This window comes from Fusarium falciforme, chromosome 6, assembly GCF_026873545.1.
Source record: "Fusarium falciforme chromosome 6, complete sequence".
NCBI classification, from domain to species: Eukaryota; Fungi; Ascomycota; class Sordariomycetes; order Hypocreales; family Nectriaceae; genus Fusarium; species Fusarium falciforme.
The window spans coordinates 2,788,888-2,809,742 of record NC_070549.1 but is presented as its reverse complement, the minus strand read 5'-3'; the positions used below and the strand labels follow the sequence as shown (position 1 = coordinate 2,809,742).

The 20,855-nt window shown below is 54.5% G+C and overlaps 5 protein-coding genes across 5 annotated transcripts; 1 reads left to right on the top strand and 4 right to left on the bottom strand.

Moving 5' to 3' along the window:
- Positions 1-425: 425 nt before the first annotated feature.
- On the bottom strand, positions 426-3,667 carry NCS54_00843900 (Chromatin assembly protein; the record flags this gene model as incomplete). The annotated part of the gene is made up of 6 exons (XM_053153825.1): positions 426-1,491; positions 1,546-3,230; positions 3,282-3,366; positions 3,422-3,480; positions 3,539-3,604; positions 3,665-3,667. 6 exons carry the CDS (start codon positions 3,665-3,667, stop codon positions 426-428), a joined length of 2,964 nt encoding a protein of 987 aa, XP_053009800.1.
- Positions 3,668-5,514: 1,847 nt separating this feature from the next.
- NCS54_00843800 (Alpha-1,3-glucosyltransferase) lies at positions 5,515-7,132 on the bottom strand (the record flags this gene model as incomplete). The annotated part of the gene is made up of 3 exons (XM_053153824.1): positions 5,515-6,176; positions 6,227-6,993; positions 7,056-7,132. 3 exons carry the CDS (start codon positions 7,130-7,132, stop codon positions 5,515-5,517), a joined length of 1,506 nt encoding a protein of 501 aa, XP_053009799.1.
- A 1,212-nt stretch (positions 7,133-8,344) lies between these two features.
- NCS54_00843700 (Hypothetical protein) lies at positions 8,345-9,711 on the top strand (the record flags this gene model as incomplete). The annotated part of the gene is made up of 2 exons (XM_053153823.1): positions 8,345-8,439; positions 8,502-9,711. The coding sequence occupies 2 exons, from the start codon at positions 8,345-8,347 to the stop codon at positions 9,709-9,711; spliced, it is 1,305 nt and encodes a 434-aa protein (XP_053009798.1).
- Positions 9,712-10,093: 382 nt separating this feature from the next.
- On the bottom strand, positions 10,094-11,928 carry NCS54_00843600 (Xaa-Pro aminopeptidase; the record flags this gene model as incomplete). Its single annotated transcript, XM_053153822.1, has 5 exons — positions 10,094-10,313; positions 10,367-11,440; positions 11,492-11,618; positions 11,685-11,749; positions 11,807-11,928. 5 exons carry the CDS (start codon positions 11,926-11,928, stop codon positions 10,094-10,096), a joined length of 1,608 nt encoding a protein of 535 aa, XP_053009797.1.
- Positions 11,929-13,043: 1,115 nt separating this feature from the next.
- NCS54_00843500 (Hypothetical protein) lies at positions 13,044-16,121 on the bottom strand (the record flags this gene model as incomplete). The annotated part of the gene is made up of 4 exons (XM_053153821.1): positions 13,044-13,907; positions 13,959-14,343; positions 14,398-15,772; positions 15,875-16,121. The coding sequence occupies 4 exons, from the start codon at positions 16,119-16,121 to the stop codon at positions 13,044-13,046; spliced, it is 2,871 nt and encodes a 956-aa protein (XP_053009796.1).
- Between the last annotated feature and the right edge of the window lie 4,734 nt (positions 16,122-20,855).

Here is a 20,855-nt window from a genome sequence, read left to right as displayed (position 1 = left end):
GGCGGTCGGATGCTGAGATGCCGATCAACTTTCCGGTGCAGTTTTCCTATTCAGGCCGTCATCCGCTCTGTCACATGTGCAGCTCAATCACTTCAAAACTCCGACATGGTCTTCCATAACTGTTATATATCGAGATTTGAACTCTTACATGTCTTGATTTTGGCTAGCTGTAGTCTATTTTACCTCCCTTATGCTGCCAGCTCCCTATCCCGAAGCCAGGCGGGACACAAACGCCAAAAAAAGCTCTCTTAGACTCCGTCCTGTTCCTGTACCTGAAAGGACAACCTGCCGCCGTCCGCTTCCTGTATTCCCTTGCATGCCATGCCTGCCTTCCTCCTCAACGCATCTCGCTATGCAACAAAACACTGCATTCCATGCCAAAAAGATCACATGCTCAAACTTGCTAAATCATAGCCCCTGACTCTTCATCGTCGTCGGGACTTTGCTGCCGGCGCCGGCGCTTCGTGAGCTGCCTCCCGCTTCCGGCTCTGCTTGCGAGATCGCGGGGGCGGGGGAGGATCACTGTGCAGGTGACCCAACTCCTCCAGAGCCGTCGTGTTCTCCCACTTGAGGCAGCGGTAGTGGGGAATCTCGGGCGTCTTGTCTCGAATGCGAGTGCTCATCCGCTTGTGAGACTCTTCCTTCTTCTCTGTTTCGTCCTCGTTTGAAAGATACGCCTTCCGGTTCTCCATGTTCTTGGCGATCTTCTCCTTGTAGTTGAGCAACTCCTTGCGGAGCTTCAGCTCATTGAAACCGCGGGGGTCGAGCCACTTGATGAGCTCATCGACCTGTTCTGGTTCAGAGATGTAGCCCCATTGGTAGGCGTTGAAGACGCTGGTGTCACCCTCTTCCATGGTCTTTCGCTCGGGAACCGTCATGTTGAACTTGGCCTTGTACTCGTCCTGAAGCTCGGCAGGTAGGTCGATGTAGCCCTCTCGTTCCAGCTCATCGGGTCCCTGCACCCAGATCAGACCGTTGGCGTAGTCGGCCGACGCAGTCGAGCTGTCGGGAAGACCGCCGTATGGCATGCCATTGCGCTCAAACCAATAGTAACGGTTCCAGAATCGATCCTTGCCGAGAACTCTGGTGCGCGGGCAGTCGGCCTCGCGCAGGTCGTTGTCGATGACAGCAATTTCCTCCTCGCACTTCTTGACGACATCCTCCTTCTTCTGGATGTCCTTGAGTAGCTTGATGAATTGCTTTGACTGAGTTGGGCCCTTGGGGGTCTTTTCAGCCTTTTCCTTTTCCTTGCGGGCCTTCTCCTCCTCCCGTTTTCGTTGCTTAGCCGTCAAAGGGCGTCGTCGTTTTCTCGTTGACACTGGGTCGTCCTCTGTTTCCTCGCCATCTGCCTCACGCGAGATGTGCGAGTCGTCCGCGTCGGCCATCTTGACATCTTCCTCATCTTCGCGGGGATTCAGTGGTGGCGAAGGCGGCATGTTGTCCGGCAACATCAGCTTCTTTTGCTCGTTCAAGTGACGGAGCTCCTCAACGCTATACGGTTCGTTAGCCAACAGCCATCAGTAATTTGAACCGGCTTCAACTTACGCTTGCTTGCGCTGCCGCTGCCAGTCAATCTTTTCCTTGCGATAGGTGGTCATGGTTTCACTGCAATCCTCCATGTACCCCCGGATGGCCTTGGTCTCAGTGGTCAACATGCAGATGATCTGCAGCGCCTTGACACGGTGGTTGACATCGAGCTCAGCGTATCGCTGTCGTACTGTCTCCTGCGACGCATCGACTCCAGGAGGCACCAATTCAAGGAGAAGCTCCTCGCAAGCGTCGTGTTGGCGCTCGTTCTTGGACAGTTGATGGAGCAACCCAACCATGATGCGTTCCCAACCACCGTTGACAAAGTCGCGCTTTCGGAGATGCTCGATCCAATCGTAGTCCTGGAGAAGCTGTTCGGCACGGTGCTTGGTTTCCTCCTCGCTTTCCTTCTCAGCGGCAGCCGCCTCAGCAGCCAATCTCTCTGCCTCCAGTTTGGCAAGGCTGCTACGAGTGGCACGTCCAACGGGCTTCGGTTCTGGCTCGGGAGTAGGCTGTGCGCTTGTGTCCTCGTCTTCCTCCTCGTCGCTATCCTCTTCCTCGATCTCTGGGAGTGTGATTCGGACTTTGCCGCCATCGGCTTCAGAATCGACAAGAATCTTGAGGACCGAGCAGTGAATCTCGTCGAAAAGTTGGATCGGAACCTGTTCAGATGCAGCACATAGAGTTTGGACGTAGTCATCAAATGTGAAGGAGTCCAGCTTGAAGACCTCGCAGTACACGTTCAGTGTGTCCCAGGTTTCGAGCAATGGGCCGACGGAAGACATGTCAATGTTCTTAGATAGGTCATCGTGGGTAGAATCGCCGTTTTGAACTTTGACGGGCGGGTCTCTGCACAGGAACTTCAAAGCAGGGCGCTTTCGATCGGTTCGAGGCTCGAGCTGTAGATCCTCAATCGGGTACTTGGGAGGAGGAGGAGGCGGGGGTGGTGGTGGCGTTGGGTCGCGGTGGATGGGAGTCTGAATGCCATAATCCGAAGGAGAGCTGAACGGATTGCTATGGACGGGCATGTTCACAGGCCACTTGAGTCCCTTGGATGCGGTTCCCTGCTGACCGGGTTTCACCTTGCTCTTTGGAGCTGGCTTAAGCTCCGGTAATCGCACAGGACCCGAGTGCAGGGCAGCAACCAAGTTGTGACCGTTGGTGTCATGGTTGATGTGGGCTCGCTTTTGCGCCTGAAGCTGCTTGCGCTCCAGAATCTTGGTGTCGTATCGAAGGTGAGGCGGCACGCGCGTATCGATGTGGTACTGGCTCGCATAATCATGCTTGACCAACCAAGGTGCGCCGTTCCACGCATCGCGAGTCACTGTCTTCTTGATGAACGATCTGAGCATGGCCTTTGTAAAGACACCCCGGTCTCGGCAAATGTGCTCGTCAGTAACGATCGTCTCCTTTTCCGAGTCCTTCAGGTTCACGAGGTAGCGAGTCGTGGGCAGGGCCTTGCTGCCGTCTGGAAGAGCACGAGGGCCAAACGTCGTCTTGTCGCGAACCAAGCCATGAACGCGCTCGCCGCCATCCAAGGTCACTGTAACCTCTTCGCCAGGGTAGTAGTCGAGCTTGAACTCCTCGTAAATCTGGTCGACGAGGTTATCGAGGCGAGAAACGGTCTGAAACTGCACTCTACGCAGAATAGGACCCTTCAGCGCCTCGGGAAAGGAAGCTTCGACTTCTTTGCCTCCAGCAAGCTAATTTTATGATCAGCTGGTGCACGGTGATCGCAAGAACCAAAGACTAACCTCGCTCTTGAAAGCTTCAAAAAAGGTCAGGCCTGAGTGGCCGGTGATTTGATCATTGAACCGACGCTGATTGTAGAAATCCATGCTAAGAAGGTGTAAGCTACAAACGGCTCCAGCAAAAGCGCATGAACAGTACTTACCGATTTAAGTAGTCCTCATAGGAAGCAAATATCTCCCCTGTTTGGGGGATGTACCAAACCTATCAAGAATCAGCTCCTGCGCGAAGCAAGAAACCCGGTCGACGTTGACGGGCATACCTCGGCATTCTCATCCTCAATCTCTGCGGGAGGCAGGAATTGGACGGGCTTTCGCTTGAAGAGAACCTGACGATGGTGGTTTAGCGGGTGCGCGGGCGGCCAGAGCAAAAGATCGGGAGAGCGTACCATGGTCTAGTGATGCTGGGCGCAAGCAGTCGAGAATCAAGTGCAAAAGAAACCACATGCAAGGCTGAGAAGCAGCCTCCCCCCCACTAACAAGTTTGTCGTTGCAGGATGTCGCGACGGCGCAGCATGGGTGAGGGCGATAGTTGCGGTTGCGAGACGCGAGTGCGGGCGGTCGATTGTTTGCGAGGCGAAATTGGTGCCTCGTCGCTCGTGTGGGCGGATCGAGGAGAACGCGGGCGCGCGGGCGGGAAATCGGGGGTGGGTGCGTCGCGGGTTGATCGAGCCCGGGACGAACGACTTACACGGCGGGAGGTGGCCGAGAAGGTGTGAAACGGGAAGAGATGCTTGATATTCAAGTATCTCGGTAAGGGGATGCTGTAGATGTGTGCGTCGAGGTATAGCACAATGGTGGACGAGGATGCCTCGAGTACAGTGATGTAGGAAGAAAGAATGGAGGAAGGAAAGGAAAGAAGCGGGCTGACGCGACGGGAGCAACGGCGAGGTGGTCCCGGGGGGAGGAACTAGAAAAGAAGGAGCGAGGGTGGGCGCCAGCGCAAGGTACCTCGAGAGATGGGGGTGTACAGTGGGTCGATTGGGAATCTCAGAGTACCTGTCGTGCGACTGACGGCACAGATGGTGACGCGGTATCTTAAAGGTACATCTACTTCCTTGTCAGTGCCGTCCCAGGTACCGCCAGCATCTAGCATGGCCGTGCTGAACACCAGGGTCAACAGCTCTACCATGGGATGCACACAAGCTGGGATCAAGCTATAAATTACCCCATCAGGAATATTAAGCTCATTGAAGATGATTATAAAATATATCCGTTTGCAGGCCGACGACCCGTTTGTGCCTGCTCGAAGAGGAACATTTTCCCAAGAAAAAAATGTCCCAGATTTTTTTAGCCTTCCCGGGCACCCACGCATCAACGCACCCCTGTCACCCGCGCGCCGGCACCACATCCTCCTCGTCCTCCGTCCTCCTCGCCTTAGAACCACCCACTCTCCTCTCCCTCCACTCGGCGCGACTGACCCTCGCCGGCCAACAAAACAGGCGCATCGTAGACTTTTGCCCACGTTCTTGGGCTCGTTGGGATCGTCATCTTCCGCTGCATCTAATGAACCCTGAAGCATGATTTTTCGACCCAGTTTCGACCAGATATTGCCGTTATTGCTCGACCTGCAAATCTCATCTTTAGACAGGGTGGGCCGTCTCGTCTGCCCGCCTCCTCCGGGACCGCGATGGAGGGTTTGACGCGACGACCATCCACGTCCCGCAAGAGCACGCAAAACCGTCAATCAAGCAATATGCAACGCTGAATTCACTGCAGATTATCAAAAACAGCGCCACGGCATTGTCTCGTATCGAGGTTGTGCGATATACGGCGCCGCAAGTTTCCATAACTCAACTTGAACGCGTCGTATGAGCAACATCATGTCCAGACAAAACGTATTTAATTTGGCCGTGTTAGCTCCTGATGTTCCCCTGCATGCCATTTCAGGCCGCCATAATGAAACACCTGGCTTTTCTGACTTTTTGGCGTCGATCTGGGGGATGCCTGGATCCTCGGGACCAAGCTGGAGGTTCTTAGACCAAAGGGGGCGTTCAGCCTTGCGCTTCACGTGGAAGACCCCCACAATTTTGGATGACTCAGCTGCCAATGTGGCTCACAACATTCCCGAGCAAATCCGCCAGGGGCTTCACAGAAGTGAGGATGGAAGGTACTATTGACTGGGTTTCCCCTTTTCCAGATAACTGCCTAAATAGGTAGATTGGTTGCTTCGGAATCTTTCAGAATTTCTAAACAATAGGAAATCTATTTTAGGGTATCTTTGCTATATACACCCATCTCATGCGGTAAAATACACCACCATATAGCCCACCCAGCTACCGACAACTCCAATTGCGGAATATGAGCTGGTGAACATCAACGGTAGAAACTCGTAGCTCTTTCCAAATATGATTTGGTGCAGAAGCGAGCAGTACAGGATGAGCGGGATGCTCACTGCAATGTATAGAGTGCTGAATCGGTCCAGGAGGAAGATTCTTGGCTTGTTGGACGCCGGGGCGAGACGGTCAAATGCCATGAGGAACACCACCAGCCACATGATGGTGTAGATGGTCTTGACGGGGAACTCAGCGGGCGTGAAGAGCAGCGGGAAGAGAGACACATGGCCTGCAACGGCGAGAGGCCGGAATGCACCCAGATGTCGTCTATCACGCAAGGCAATGAGGCTGAAGGGGATGATGACGAGGAGGATGGCCTTCTCATGAACGTGCCAGCCGAAGAGAAAAGAGGCATAGCCGCACAGGGTGACGGCACCAATGAAATTCTCCCAAGTAGGCTGCGAGAAGAGCTTGAGAAGCGGCAGGCCCTGGAAGATGAGTGTGAGGATAAAACACGTTCTTGGGCTGATCTCAGGCAGAACAGCGAACGAAGTGTCCCCGACAAGGCCGCGAGTGACGCTCTGCAACGCGTCCTGGTTGACCGCCCAGCCAAGTCGCGGGGCAACTATGATGAATTAGCGATAAGAACTACCATTTACCAAGTAATAAACCTACCATGGATCAAAACGCGATCCGCAAAGGAATAGAGGGCCCAGACATTGGGCGCCCAGTACGCATGGCAGAGACCCCGCGAAAAGGGAAACAGTCGGCTCAAGAGCTGAGGAATCTGACCCAGGGCCGCAAATGGGCCAAAGGCAGCTCCAAATATGGTCCCGATACCCAGACCGAGCTTGATACAGTTAAGAAAACGGATCCGGAAGATGGACTTGGGCGACAGGCAATATGCCCGCAGGAGAAAGACAAAGTAGGCCAGGGCTAGGTATAGGTAGATGTGCTTGAAGCAGAGCAGCGCGGCGAACACGAGCCCACTAGACAGGAGAGTGCCCTTGCAGCGCGCTAGCACCAGCGACATCACCAAGATGCCGTACATGAAGCCATTGTACTGGAAGTGAATGTGGTCGATGATGAGCAGGCCCGGCGAGAGGACAATGGACAGAGCGGCGACCTGCGCGGCGCGTCGCGACTTGAGAGGCGTGGAATCGATAAATGACTGGAGAGCCCACACGAGAACGAGCTCGGTGATGATCACGGTGGTCCGCTGGAAGTAGACCGTCTGCCAGCTGTCGTAGTCAAGGTTGTAGACCTTGACCATGAGGGGGTCGACGAGGCGGGCGACGTGGGCGAGGACATATTCGAAGTAGGCAAAGAAGGGCGGGTAGTCGAGGGTCCACTCCGACGTCTTTTCAAAGTACCACTTGTCCAAGGGGAGGCTCTCGGTGATGGCGAGCCAATTGCGGTGAACTTCAAAGTCGGTGGATTTGCTGTTTGACGAGGTGGTTAGCTCTACCTACGGCATGATGGGTGGGAGCTCCGGGAAGCTTACTAGGCTGGGAACAAGAGGATCTTGAAAGCAGCAGCCACCAGCGCCGTCTGCGTCAAGGTCGGGTACGACTCGCTCATGGTGATGGTGTCGCCTCGGTGGACTTCAACTCAGCCTCATGACACTCACTGGCAGGGAAGAGATGAAGGGGTGCGTGCTGCTGCTGTTGGGGAGCAATCATGACGAGGAGCTCTCAGGAGTCAGAGATTGGCTCGTTGTTCTTATTTGGAGTAGGGTCCCCACCAGGCCGAATGGGGAAATGTGCACCCATCGCTCCATTGAAGCTGGGGTTGGACGGATGTTGACTGTGGATGGTGGTATTGTAAAATCTAGACAATGAATAACGAATTCATATTGACTATAGGTAGTGATATTGTAACAATCGACATTGAAAAGAAATTCAGTCTCTGCGTCTTGTGTCCATCTCGTTCAAACCTCGTCGTGCTTCTAGAAGGGTGCGATGCTCCTCCGCTACCTCTAGCGAGGGCCCGAGCTTCTTGAACCCCTGGCCTTGTCTTCTGGGGTTGGGCTGGATCCCACCAATAGCCGAAAGACAGCTGCATGTTAAACTAGCCACAATGATTCAGTGTGAAGCTGAAGGAAAGGCGAGTCGAGAGAGGCAAATATTGAAAAGGATATGAAATAAATGGCTGAAATTTCTATTCTGTTGCTATCATAGTTATATGTATGTATATCATGATTTATCTGACATCAAATGGCTGTATTTAGCATCTACTAGGTCCCTTCAGGGGCATTCGTCAAGGCTGAGTTGAACTGGGCTTGTCGTGGCTGTCGCGTGTGGCTTCATCAACCCACACTCCAACAGCCGCCCCCCTCATGAGACCCTTTTCCCTCGAAGCATTTGTTCAATTGTTTCCCTTTTCTCCCTTTTTTCTTTGCATAGAAAGCTGAGATCTTCTGTAGACTTGCTAGCGCATTTCATTGTCTTGAACCTTTTTCTGACGGGGTTGGGTTTCTATTTCTTCTATTGGTGCCCTCCACCGCCAAAAAAGACCGCCCAGGGGCCCAATTCCATCGTTGATAGTGCAAAGTGTCCTCAGCCTTGCCCGCCTTTTCTGCTCGTACCATTCTCTCCACTCCCTCCCTTCGACAATCAACCCCCCCGAGCTTGGGTAGAGAGACAGACAGACGGACGCTTCTTGTTCTTGTCCAGTCACGAGGTTGAGCGCTCTCGTCCTGCGCCAGGCACCGCCCGCCCTTTGTCCTCCCTTGTTTGTTGAACGGCCTCTCGCAGCTTGGAGCCACCTACGTCTTTCCTCTCTCTCTTCGCCATGCGTTTCTCTCTATCTTTGGCTGCGCTGCTGGCAGCAGGCCTCTCAGAGGCGCAATACCTCATCAGCGAGCTCAGTTTCGGTCATGCTGGAAGGTTTGTTGTTGCTCTTCCCATGTAGTACAACCTTTGTGTGTCTCGCTGACCCCCTCGTCTAGGATAAGTCCCCCCGAATCCCGCGGGGAGATCCCCAACTTTGCCCTCCAGGGCAACCCCCAGATGCCAGAGGTTCTCTCCAACCGCATCATCCTCACGCCTCTCGCCCCCGGTAACCAGCGCGGTGCCGTCTGGGGTCAGCAGCCTCTGCTCCGCAACCAATGGATCGCCGACGTCGATTTCCGAGCCAACGGGCCCGATCGCGGCCGCGGTAACCTCAACATCTGGCTGGTCCGCAACGGCCCTGCCTCTGTCGGCTCCGGCAGCATCTACACCGTCGGAAAGTTTGACGGTCTGGCTCTTGTGGTGGACACACACGGCGGCGCGGGCGGCATGGTCCGTGGTTTCCTCAACGACGGCACCGTCGACTTCACGAGGCAGAGCAACGTCGATGAGCTGTCGTTTGGTCACTGCGGTTACAACTACCGAAACCTGGGCCGACCCTCGCAGATCAAGCTCCGACAGACATCCACTTCGTTCCGCGTCGAGGTCGACGGCAACCTGTGCTTCGAGTCCAGCAGCTTCAGCATCCCCACCGGCTACCAGTTCGGTGTCACCGCCGCGACCCCCGACAACCCGGATTCGTTCGAGGTCTTCAAGGTGGTGGTCATGGCCGACAACTCGGACTCGGCCCCCGTCCGCAACAACGACCCGCCCAAGCAGCAGCAGCAGAAGCAGCAGACGCCCAACAAGAGCCCCCCCAGCCGAGGCGCCCCCCCCAAGAGGGAGGTCCCTGAGGGCGAGTACGCCGATGAGGACCCCGATATCTTCCAGACGTCCAAGACGCAGTTCATGGACCTCCACAACCGCCTCCAAAACACCAACCACCAGCTCTCGTCCCTGCACCGCACCTCGTCGCGCCACCAGCAGGAGGACGTCAAGCGCCACGAGGAGGTGACCAACCTCATCGGCCAGCTTCGCGCCGATATGCGCAAGCTCGACGACATCACGGCGCTGCAGACCCGCGTCATCGAGCTCGAGAAGGAGGTCAAGGGCCTCCGCAAGGACCTTACCCGCAAGCTGCAGTCCACCGAGCGCTCCGTCCGCGACGTCCTCTCGAGCCACCACAACTCGCTCTCCCAGGCCGTCATGGCCAGCACCCCCGGCCACCGCTTCCTGGTTCTCTTCTTCCTCGGCACCCAGCTCGCCCTCGTTGCCGCCTATGTCATCTACAAGCGGCGGCGGGCCACCATGCCCAAGAAGTACTTGTAAGCGGATGCCTTGGATGTATCCGAGGGTTGATACCTGGTGTGTAGGCGGTTGTGTATCTAGTAGAGTGAGGTTGTTACGACTTCACGCCTTTCCTTAATCGTCAATGTGTTCTTGTATATTAGATGTATGAGCTGCACATGCGAGAGCTTATGTTTTGGGTAGCAATGAGCATGATAAATTCCATAAATTGATACCAATAGTGCCGCATGCTGACCTGTGTTGTCTTATATCATTCTCATTCCTCAAACCAAACCTAGCGCTGAACTGACCCAACGAAGGCAAGCAAAGGACAAAGTAGTCAATGCATATGCCATATATACCCGTCACGCACTTGTCAATATTAACCCCATTGCTCGTCGAGCATATTACCCCCTACTAGCCCTCAAATCTTCTCAAAGCTGCCGTTTATCACATCCAGCAGCTCATCACCCTTGGGCGCACCTGCAGAGAGGTTCTCATGTCCGTCAGCTGTAACGAGAATATCGTCCTCAATACGAACGCCTCCAACGGGATAGTAGGCCTCGAGGACATTACGATCGATAAACTTGGCGTGTGCCGAGTTGTTGAGGAAGTATCCCTCAATGAAAGGTCGGCAGAAGTAGCTAAGGGACTCAGTTAGCATTAAAGGAGTCACAAGTAAGAGAGTTACACTGACATTCCAGGCTCAACCGTGACAATCATGTTGGGTTGAAGAGCCTGTCGTCCCTTATAAGGTGGCGGCGCAGCTACCATTCGCTGTAGAGCGACCAGGGCTGTAGCCGTAACCATCTCACGCTTTCCACCCTCAATGTGGAAGTTGTCTCTCATCAAGAGACGTTCAGCGCCCGTCACGTCGTGAACCTCCAAGCCAACGTGATGACCCAGGCCGTGAGGGAAGAAAGCAGCGACGGTACCAGCCTTTTGAATCTCATCAAAGGTGCCTCGCAGGATACCCAACTTGCGTAGCCCCTGGATGGCCACGTCGCTGGCGTGCAGATGGAGCTCATAGAAGATGCAGCCAGGGCGGATCCGCGCTATACACTCATCTTGCATACGCTGGACGATAGCATGGATAGCAGCGCCCTCTTTGGTGAAGGTGCCAGTGAGAGGAAGTGTCCGAGTGATATCGCTGGCGTAGCATTGCCACTCGCAACCAGCATCGACAACAATGACCTGCTTGCCTTCTAGAGGCTGGTTGTTGGCCTCGTAATGCAAAGTAGAGGCGTTGGGACCGGCCCCGGCAATGATGGGGTATGCCTGGGCATGAGCACCACGAGAGGTGCAGGCTGAGAGGAGAACAGCTTCGACATCCTGCTCGTTCCGCATGCTGAGGATGCGTTCGGCCACAGCACGATGAGCAGCCGCCGAGATGCGCGCAGCACGGCGAATAAGCGCAACCTCATAGTCTGTCTTGATCACTCGAGCTTGGTCCATGGCAGGTCGCAGCTTGGAGCAGTTAATCTGCGTCTGGCCACGAGGACGGTCAGCCAGCTTAGGAGCCTGGTCCGGGTGGAGGACGTAGAGAGTCGTGGCCGGTCGGAGGTGGCCATGGAGAAACTTGGGCAGCTGAGCCGTGTATCGAACATCATCCACATCGAAGCGACGCATCGCCTCTGCGGCGTCGGGAGTGGCACCGTACCATAGCACCTGTCGCGGCTCAACGTAGGGGATCCAGAGAGTGAGGCGATCATGTGCTATCTCGTAAGTGACGGAGCAGTCGGGAAAGTCGACACCGCTCAGATAATAGAAGCTGGGCGTTTGTTAGAAGACGGCTCATCAATGCGAGTAATGGGCGACTGACTATCTGCGTTGTTTGAAAGGAGGCGACTGATCCGAGTCTTCGTAGAGCCGAGTGGGTTCACCGGGAAGATAGATGAGGCCATCAGTGGCACCGAGCTCAGCGGCGACCTTGCGGGCATGGAGTTTTGCTATAATGCAACGGTTAGCAAGGAATAGACCCTCAACGGATGAGATTTGGTGAGTTGGTCACATACCGGGATACTTGTTACCGCTACTCCGACTGCTCGGGCCTTCGTTAACCTTCTTGACCTCGACGCATCTACCGCGCGGTTAGCCGGCAGCTCAGAAACGCTCAGAGACGAGCAAGGATTCTCACAGCGCGTCAAACTCATCCTCAGGCACAAGCTCGAAGTGGATGGTGTTTCTTTCACGTGCTAGCGGTGCGTCTCGCCGGTCATCCCCGCCGACCAGCTTGGGCGGCGTTGTGAGAGCTGCCATGACCGGTGTCGCTGAATGTTGTTGAGCTGTCGAGATGAACACAGGAGGATGAGAGAAGACAAGCGCGATCCTAGGTGAATGGTAGGTATGAAGTATGAGGTATGAGAAACCTAACCTTGTGTGAAAGGACAAAGACGCAATATGAAGCTCCGACCGGCACAGCCCGTATCTAGGTCTCCTCCCAGAAGGTGCCAGTTCCCGTCCCGTTGCGGTGCTCGACGGCTTAGCTCAGCGTATCGCGTCTCAGCGATAACGCCCTGCAACCATAGCTACCTTGCCTGCACTAACCGCCCTAACTGCTAACGTTTGGTGGCTGGTGCCATTCGCCTCGACCCGATACTAATGCATCGACCTCATGACGCAACCGGCCCCGATCCGAATGTTGAGGACGGGAGTTGGCGTCGAAAGATTCACGTGTGATTCTCTCGCGAAGAAATACTACGTAGTAAGTTACTCTACCCCTTGTTTTGGACGATCTAGAGCGCCTCTAATCATATTCATACAAGCTCCAAGACACTTCTCGAGCATGTGCCAATAGCCGCAGCCCTATCAAGTTATCCATCTCATCTAATTATCCATAGCGCCTCGGCAAGTGGCTATCTTGGCCTCAACACTTTCTTCACGCAAACAACACAGTTTTTGCTTCTTCATGCCCTCAAGGCAAATATCATTACATCTATATCCACGACAAGATGCACTCCTTGACAAGATGCAGCTTTTCTCATCCTACATCCCATCTCATCCCTTCACCCCTATCCTGTCCTCCCAACCCAACATGTCGGTCTACTGCGTATATCCATCCTACACATGCCCGAGACCTTCCATGTATATACATCCAATCGCGCCCCGTCTATGTGCCCGGTCCATCTCTCTAAGAATGTGGTCCTCTTTTTTCGTCCTTGCGTCGCTGGCGTTGCCCGGTTCCCCCTACCCTCCCTCCTCTGATAAAGACATCCACCTCCCTACAGCCATCATCCCGACGCTCATCGTTCAAATCATAATCGCTCTCCCCCCGAAAAAAAAAAAAACAAAAAACAAAGTAAAATCCAATGGCCAACGCCTCGCGCGCTTTCCTTCCTCCCGTATCGTAAAGTGGGTATCAAATGTAGAGACCGTTACATTCCTTGAAATCCTCCTCTTCCAGAACCAAAGAAACCTCCCCAGTCCGCCTGCATTCCCTGCTCCGTAAACATTTGCTGGATTTGCCTTTCTTGGTGGCGTTGTGTGTGTGCTCTCCGGTTTGAGATCGAATGTCCCTGATGAATTGCGTGCGTCTGCGACATCGGCCGGCGTTGCATCATTGGTTGACCCTGCTGCATGGCCATCACGCTTGAAGGGTTGTACATTTGACCCGGCATACCCATCATGGGCTGGGCCTGCTGGTGCATCATGTATGGTGGTGGTTGTCCAAAGATTTGGCTCTCCACATCATCAAACGTCCCGGTCAGGAAGAGCTGCATGTCCTGGTTATGATCACCCACGTTGGAAGACTGATCTGTCTTGCTGGGGAATCCGAGTTCCATCATAGGCTGGTTCGGATACGCAAAAGGATCCTCAGAGGGAAACATGAGCGAGTCGAGCTTGTTGACGGGGTTGTGGATGCTGAGCGGCTGTCCCGTGTAAGGGTTTCGCTGTGTGCTTGTCGCCGTGCTGCTGGTCGATTCAGGCGTGCCTCGCTGCATGTCAACCGGCATAAAGTCGCCAAAGTTGGCCGAGAATCCGTGGTCCTGGAAGCCTGGCATATTCCCGCCCGCAATGGGATCCACGGTGCCCTGGGACAGCGTGGTCGGATACGAGCTGGTCGAGATCTGGCTGGTGCGAGTGAAATCGGCCGTTCCGAGTGACGACATGCTTGCAGGGATCGGGGTGTGGTGAGACGACACAGACGATGGTCGCCCAGTGGGCGCCGACCTCTTCTTGGAGGGAGCTGGTCGCACGCGTCCAGCGTCCAATTGCTCAGGCAGTTGGTCAAACAAGACCTAAACCCGTCATGTTAGTAAGAATAGCTGTTACGAAAAAGGAGAACATACCTTGAGAGCATTCGTCACTCTTTCTGCTGACATGCTCTTTTCTGCCAGGGCCGCAATCATCTGCCTTCCGGCACGGGCATCCGCTAGAACCTCGCCAGAACCAGGCTTCTCGGGATTTTCTGTGGCGTAAAACACAAGTGAGAGGACGGCAAAGAACTCGGTGTACAGCATGAACCAATAAGGTCCGCTGAGCACACGCTGTTTCCGAATCTCCAGGCCAATGTGCACGATATTCCGAGACACGCTGATAGCAGCCGCCGCACACGCGTATGACAGTTCGTCAACCTTGTTCCCTTGGCTCAGGCGTGGAGACACGTAGTGCAGGAATGGTCGGTATAGCACAAGTTGCACATGCGCATAAGCAAATCTGAGCAGATGTCGGATGCTATTTCTCGGATTAGCATTTCAGTCCAACAGTCTTAAAGGATCAACTACTCACCGGACCGTTTCTATCGGACCCTCACCACTTGGTCTCCAATGCTGAGGCAGCCTCTCAAACCATGAATGAAGGTCAGCCTCAATTTCCTTGATCCGGCCATAGCTGATCAGGTACGTTGAAGCGGGTGTGTTATCCTTGGTGGTGATACTTTGACCCAGTCCTTTGGTTGGGTACACGTATTTTGTGACCTTGGACAGGATTTCCATCAGTTCTGAATGAGCGTTGAAAGCCTGGAAGAAAGATGAGGATCCGGGAGGTGGTTGCAGGATTCCTGTCGATGTAATGTACTCATCGTCGACCTCTGTGGGGAAAGGCTGGTCGATATCGTCGACATTGAGGAGGAGAGGAAAGCCAAGTAGTGTTGAAACATAAATATCCATCTGTCGAATCACGTAGAAAACGCGCTTGCGGACTTCTTGCTCGATGGTGTCGATTTTTTCGTGCTGCAAGTGTCGATGCAGACCAATTCGCAGTGATGAACGGAGTGCGATGCCGACGAAAGAGTAGCAGCTGCTGAGGTTTGATGTTGCTTGAAGAAAGAGAATGATGAATAAGAGAGCTTGTAATGAGATGAGATCACGGCAATCCGTGAGGTCCTGTAGTACGGATCGTGCCGCATTGTAGTATTTGAGACCTTCTTCCGTCGCTTCTCGATAAGCCATGCTCCCGGGGTCGTTGTCGTCAAGATTGTTGTACATGCAGCCGAGGGCCATGACAGAAAAGAGCAGTCCAAGATATTGCGTTTCCTCTTTCGTTAGATTGTCGAGCGGTCGGTCATAAATCTTTTCCATATTATCGTAGAAAGTGGGAACGTGAACAATTCGAACGAGACAGGTCGCGCAGCTGAGAGAATAGTAACACAACTTCCTGGCAACATCTTTAGGTGGTAGCTCGGGATAACTGGGTACGGCAGAAAAAGGCGTTCCGACAGAGGAGAGAGATGGTGACTCGAGGCCTGGAGGCCGTTCGGCGCGTGGTAAGAAGGGTTGTTTTCCTGTAGGACCAAGCATTCCCCTAAAATGCTCCTTCATGCGTTTCAAGAAAACGGCGCCGGAAGAGATACCGTGGAAATCCCAGCTGCCCTTTTCGTCAAGATCAAGCTGGCCAACCGAGTCGATCATGGAAGTGAGGTGAGCGTCGTTCGGGTCGGGCTGGGGCGGCTGGGTCTGTCGAGCCTTGGCGGCTTGGGCGCGTGCATTTTCTCGATTGCGGAATTCTTGTTGAATGGCTGGGTCAAGATTGGGATCGGCCAGGTCGACATCTGGCATGAATTTGTGTAATAGTGACTCTGCGCGTTGCAGACGGCTTTCCAGAGCCTCGATATACTGTGGTGCCGGATTCCTTCTTCTGTTCGAGGGTTTGTCGTATGTACATTCTAAGAGTCAAGGTTAGCTCGCGCGTCGCTTTCGGTCGTGAAGATCAGGGGATCGAAAAATAGGCGTATTGGGCGAGGGAGGAAATCGAGCCGGCTTCATACCATAACTATAGACGGAGCAGTGTGTGCAAGGTTGTTTGCCATCGCACTTGATCTTTTTTCGGCGGCATTCGTCGCAAGCGCGCGTTACTCGTCGTCGCTTTTGGATGGGCTGGGATGGTGCGTTGGGTGCATCCTCATCGCCCTCGTTGTCGGACTTGATGCTGGCTGATGGCGATGGGGCATCGTTATCCTGCCAGTCTTGGGTCGAAGACTGGCCGGCATCGTCATCGGCGACGTCTGGTGACATCTTGGGCTTGATTGAATTAGCAAACGCGATGTATTTGATGATTTAATGAATGGAGCAAGTTCGAGGTGGGAGGGGGCAGGGCGCGGAAGACAAGGGATCGTGAATATCCTGGCAGGGCGCAAAATGAGCCATGGCCGATTGATTCGGCCAACGTGAGCAAATCGCGCGGGTTCAGCCTCGAAGGCGTCGAGGACGGAGGTAATAAGGCGCAGGAAAGGCGACTTCAGGAGTGCAACGCTCAGGTGTCGGTGGGACTTGAGCAGAATGGGCAGACGGATTCGCAAGCACTTTTCACTCACCAGGTGTCGGGCTCAATAGCCACACTAAAGCCGAACGCCACGGATCAGATACTATGAGGTGTTCAAAAAGGAGAAGGTTGTAGTCGTCGCCGGCGTGCGGCAGAAATGGAGACAGAGGCGGGCAGTTGAAGGGGCTGCTGGATGGATGAGTTGCAGGGTCGCAGGTAGCGAGGCCAGCGGTAGCCCATGTCCCAATCGCCCCAAGACTCAAGGCCTAGGCCATCCGCGAAACAGAGGGCGCCAAGAGAGGTTCCCGCAGACGAAGAGGCGGGGAATAAGCAGCAGTAGAATCCGAAGACGGAATCGCGATGATGGCGAGGGGCGGCCAAGAGTAGACGATAGTACCAGTCAAGTACAGTCGCAGAGCAGGAGTTGGGATGGGGGAGAGAATTCGCGACCGACGGGGGCGGGCAGACCAGACCAGCAGCAGGAAAGCGGGCGACCAAGTTGAGTTGAGCTGGCTGAGCGAGAGTACGAATGAACGAACGAACGAGGAGGGAGTCAGCGAGTGGAGAGTGGACCTCGACTCTCAAAAGGACCAGGCCAGGCTTTTGGGGCTTTCGATCGGGTCCTTTTGGGGCTTGTCAGAGCCAATCAGCACTGTATAATCGACACAGTACGGCCGTGCCGTGGTGCCGTCTTCCAACCTGGGGAGGTAGGGGAACGGACGGAGAGTGCCAGAAGCGGGTGATGAAGCCGCCGTAGGGAGATGCCGCACAGCGAACGCCCGGGGCCGGTGAGGGACGGCCGTGGCAGATTGAGGGAGGGTTGATGAGAGGAGCCAGAAAGGAAGGAAGGGGATGCTGAGACAAAAGGCCTGAAAAGTTGAGTGCCAAGAAGAACCAAGGGACAGGATATGACGAGCCAAGAGCCGGAGCCAAGCAAAATCCAAGCGCCAGCGAGCGATTGACTGGCGAGGGCTGAAGGACAAGAATGGAGCGACGAGGAAGGGGAGACGCGCAAGTCAAATATTAGATAAGGATGTCTCCGTGAGCTAACGTAGTAGCAAGGGGGAGGGGAGGGCGGCCAGAATTGAGTTGAAGGCGACGATGGCTTCAAGCGCTGTGAAAGACACGGGAGATGAGGGCTCTAAATGGACGGGACGAGCAAGAGGTCAAGATCCTTCAGTCCGATCAGCGGAGTCCGTCCGAGTAGGCAAGTCAATTGATTGATCCCAAGCAACCACTGAGACGAGAGAAAGGAACATATGCCCCAAAGCTGAAGGGACACCTTGTTAGCGATGATGCTCAAGACCGGGAATAATGGAAGATGGCGCTGGATACACGGCACCTGGAGAAATGGGGGGGAGACCTGACGGGAGGCTTCGAGTGGAGGGTGGATGGGGGGGATTGTGGAGGGAGCTCGGTGTTTTGCAACTCGCACTGTGCCCTGACCGAGCGATTTCCACGCTGCTGCAGGTGGGATCGGCCCTGGGGGACAACCTTTAGGGGCGAGCCCAGATGCAGGAGGACTCTGGCCAGTGCAGAGAGTCCAGGCCAGCACTGCGCTGCGCTGCGCTGAGCGGCGCCATGGAACGTGTCAATCGATCTAAGCCAACTCTCTATGCTAACTTTTTTCTATTTTCTAAACAAAGACATTCAGCTCATGTTGAGTTTTCAGAGGTAAGCCCTTGTGCACGACACTCACTGTCCCAAATAACGCGTCGGTGGCTGGCTGCTGGGGTTCCGTTCCTGTTCAACGCTCTCTGTATGTCTCTTTTGTCGTCTGCAAATGAGAACGCGTATCATTCATTACCACCTACATGCACAGGCGGAAGAACGGCTATGACGGGATGGTAACCTCGAAAGAAAAGAGCAAGGCCTCTCCACTAGTCAGGGCATGCGAGTGGAACGGGAGCAGAGACAACCACCCATGATCCCAAGCCGCGCGGCCACAAAATAAACTCGCAGTCTCAGGGCGCCCCCCCGTTTGAGCGAGGACCTCTCCATCCACCGGACGGTGGCCGGCCAGGCCTCATAGCTCCAGACAATTAGAGTCTGCTGTGCGTCGGCCGCTGTGCGTCTAGCCTAGCCCAGCATGAGACGGCCGGCAGCAATGTACCGCAGCGGATACAGATACTGCCAGCACTGCATAAGTGACCTGCGGCTAGTTTGCTGGTGGGCTCTGAAGCCGCGAGACGCGAGGGCTGTGATAGCGACAAGGGGGAAAGCGACATGGATGGCCAAACGGAGGTTTATGGGGACCCATGGACGAATGGGCAAACCAGCAAAGGCTCTAGACCACCATCGTCAGCGAGATCCCCCATCCACATCGATGAGACTGCATGGGCAGGCCTCTATCTGGATGCCAACACGAGACGGGAGTGGTTGAGCAGAGCGGACTACAACGGAGACTGCCAGGATTTGTGGAGAGATGTCGTGTTCCCGTTTTATCTGCGGTGGTGGATCTCAATAAGAATAGCTGCCGAAATAAAGTCTACATCGTACGAGGGATTCACGGCTTGGGTATCAGAAGCCTTTTTGTCAAGTATTGTAATTCTGACTTGGTTCGTGGTGGCAGTGTAAGACGAATTTGAGGGTTCTCCAAGGCGAGTTTCCCTTCACTCGCAGACAATGCCAGTCATGAAAGAAAACGATGGCATCTCGAATATCAAACGTCAAGAAAGCCAAGTCTTCGTAGTAACATATCACTGGTTCATCTAGGTCCGGACAGGCCGGTGTCACCTACGCGAATCTCCCAGCAGTAAGAAACGGGCCCAACTCTGTTCATACCTTAACCTACAACCTTCTGAGCAGTGGCCCGTGTGTGAGCAGTGAGCCCTCGAATTGTGTGGAATAAGGTGAGACAACAACCCAAGACCGTACAGCGGCCGACTCTTTGACACACCCCGTTTCTCACTGGTACGGCGGCCCCGAAGAAGCCACACAGATGGCATGTTCTGCATCATGACGTACGGGCACAACCAGTCACTTCTTGACGGGCAAGCAGCAGAACAGCAAAGCTAGAGCAAGTCTGCAGGCCCTTCTTGCGCTGGTTCCCGACGAGCCTCAGCCCTAGGGTCGAATGTTGAGCAAGCTTAATCTGGAAGCAACCATGTCGTCGGCTCCGGGAGACACGGAAGATGGCGGCCGCCCAGTGTCTGGCTGACACGGCACTGTGGGTCGTTTTTTTTCGCCGGGGCCTTTTGGGAAGGTGGGCGCCACACGAGGAGCAGGGGGAGCCACGAATGCCAAAAATCCTGGTCTCGACGTGCCATGCCGCATTTCCAGACTCAAGAAGCCTCGTAACTAACAGTACGGCCGAGTAAAGAACGGACTCGAAACGGCGTCCCACTTGACATCCGCGGCGTCCCTTGTCTGTCAAAGATATGCGCGTCCTCTATTCTCGGTGACTATTTTCAGAGTCATTCTCGTCCATGACATCATCCCTCCTGCTCCTTTTTCCTGCCCTCTCACATTCCGGCTCTCGCCCGGGTTTGCTCCGGGCATGGGGTTTCAGCTGGGTCGCCAAGCCATTCCGCCCTCCATGGGACGAACCTCAACAGGCAAGGCTCTCTCTCACCTTGTTCGCTTCTTCGCCCCGACTTTCAAGTCGCGAGGCAAACCCATTGGCTGAAAAGGTGCCCGGTGGTTCTTTTCACGTCAGACCCATGCACAACCGTCGTCCTTTTTTCTGGGTCGGCATGGCTCTCTCTTCGGCCGATAAGGGCGGAGCAGGCCGGACGAGAAGGCGAACGAGTTTGTGCAGAGAACCGCGCTGAGATGAGGTCTTGGCTTTGGTCTTGGCACTAAAGCTTTGTTTCAACCTCTTCCACGATGCTTCTTAGAAGGGCAGATGGAACCATGCGTGCCGACTCGTTCAGCCTTATGGCTTACACCTCTTGTACTCTAAATATTCCACCAAGACTTTAAAATCTTAACTCTCGAGTAAACTGAGGCCGTCGTCTCTCGTCCAGAGTCGAGTGACGCCGCTGATCGTTTCCCAGACAGGACAATCCTCCCTGGCCATATTTACACGCGCCATTTTCTTTTTCGCGTCGTGAGGTGCTCCCATCATGCCACCCCTGCTGACGACGCATTTTCTTCACAATAGCGTCCAGCTAATGCCATTCTGCTTCTACGATATCCTCAACATGGACATTCTCGCTTACGCGGGACGCGAGAAGTAATGCACCGGGAAGCCGGCACATCCCCAACGACGTCATGCTTGGCACAATCAGACTTTGGGGGTTGATTCTGGGGATTCAGGGTCCTCGAATTTGTGGCGATATCGCTAGGACAATGGCTGCATCAAGTGCCGGAGTTGTCTTTGTGGCATGGCTCGTTCGTCTGATGCATGATGGTGGATAACCTCGCGCCCATCTGTAACGTTGTCTCTCCTCCCCTGCTTCTAGAAGACCACGGGAATAACTTCAAGCCTCAATCATCCCAGCTAGTCACATGGCTTTCTTTTGGTCAAAGGTGAGATGACGACA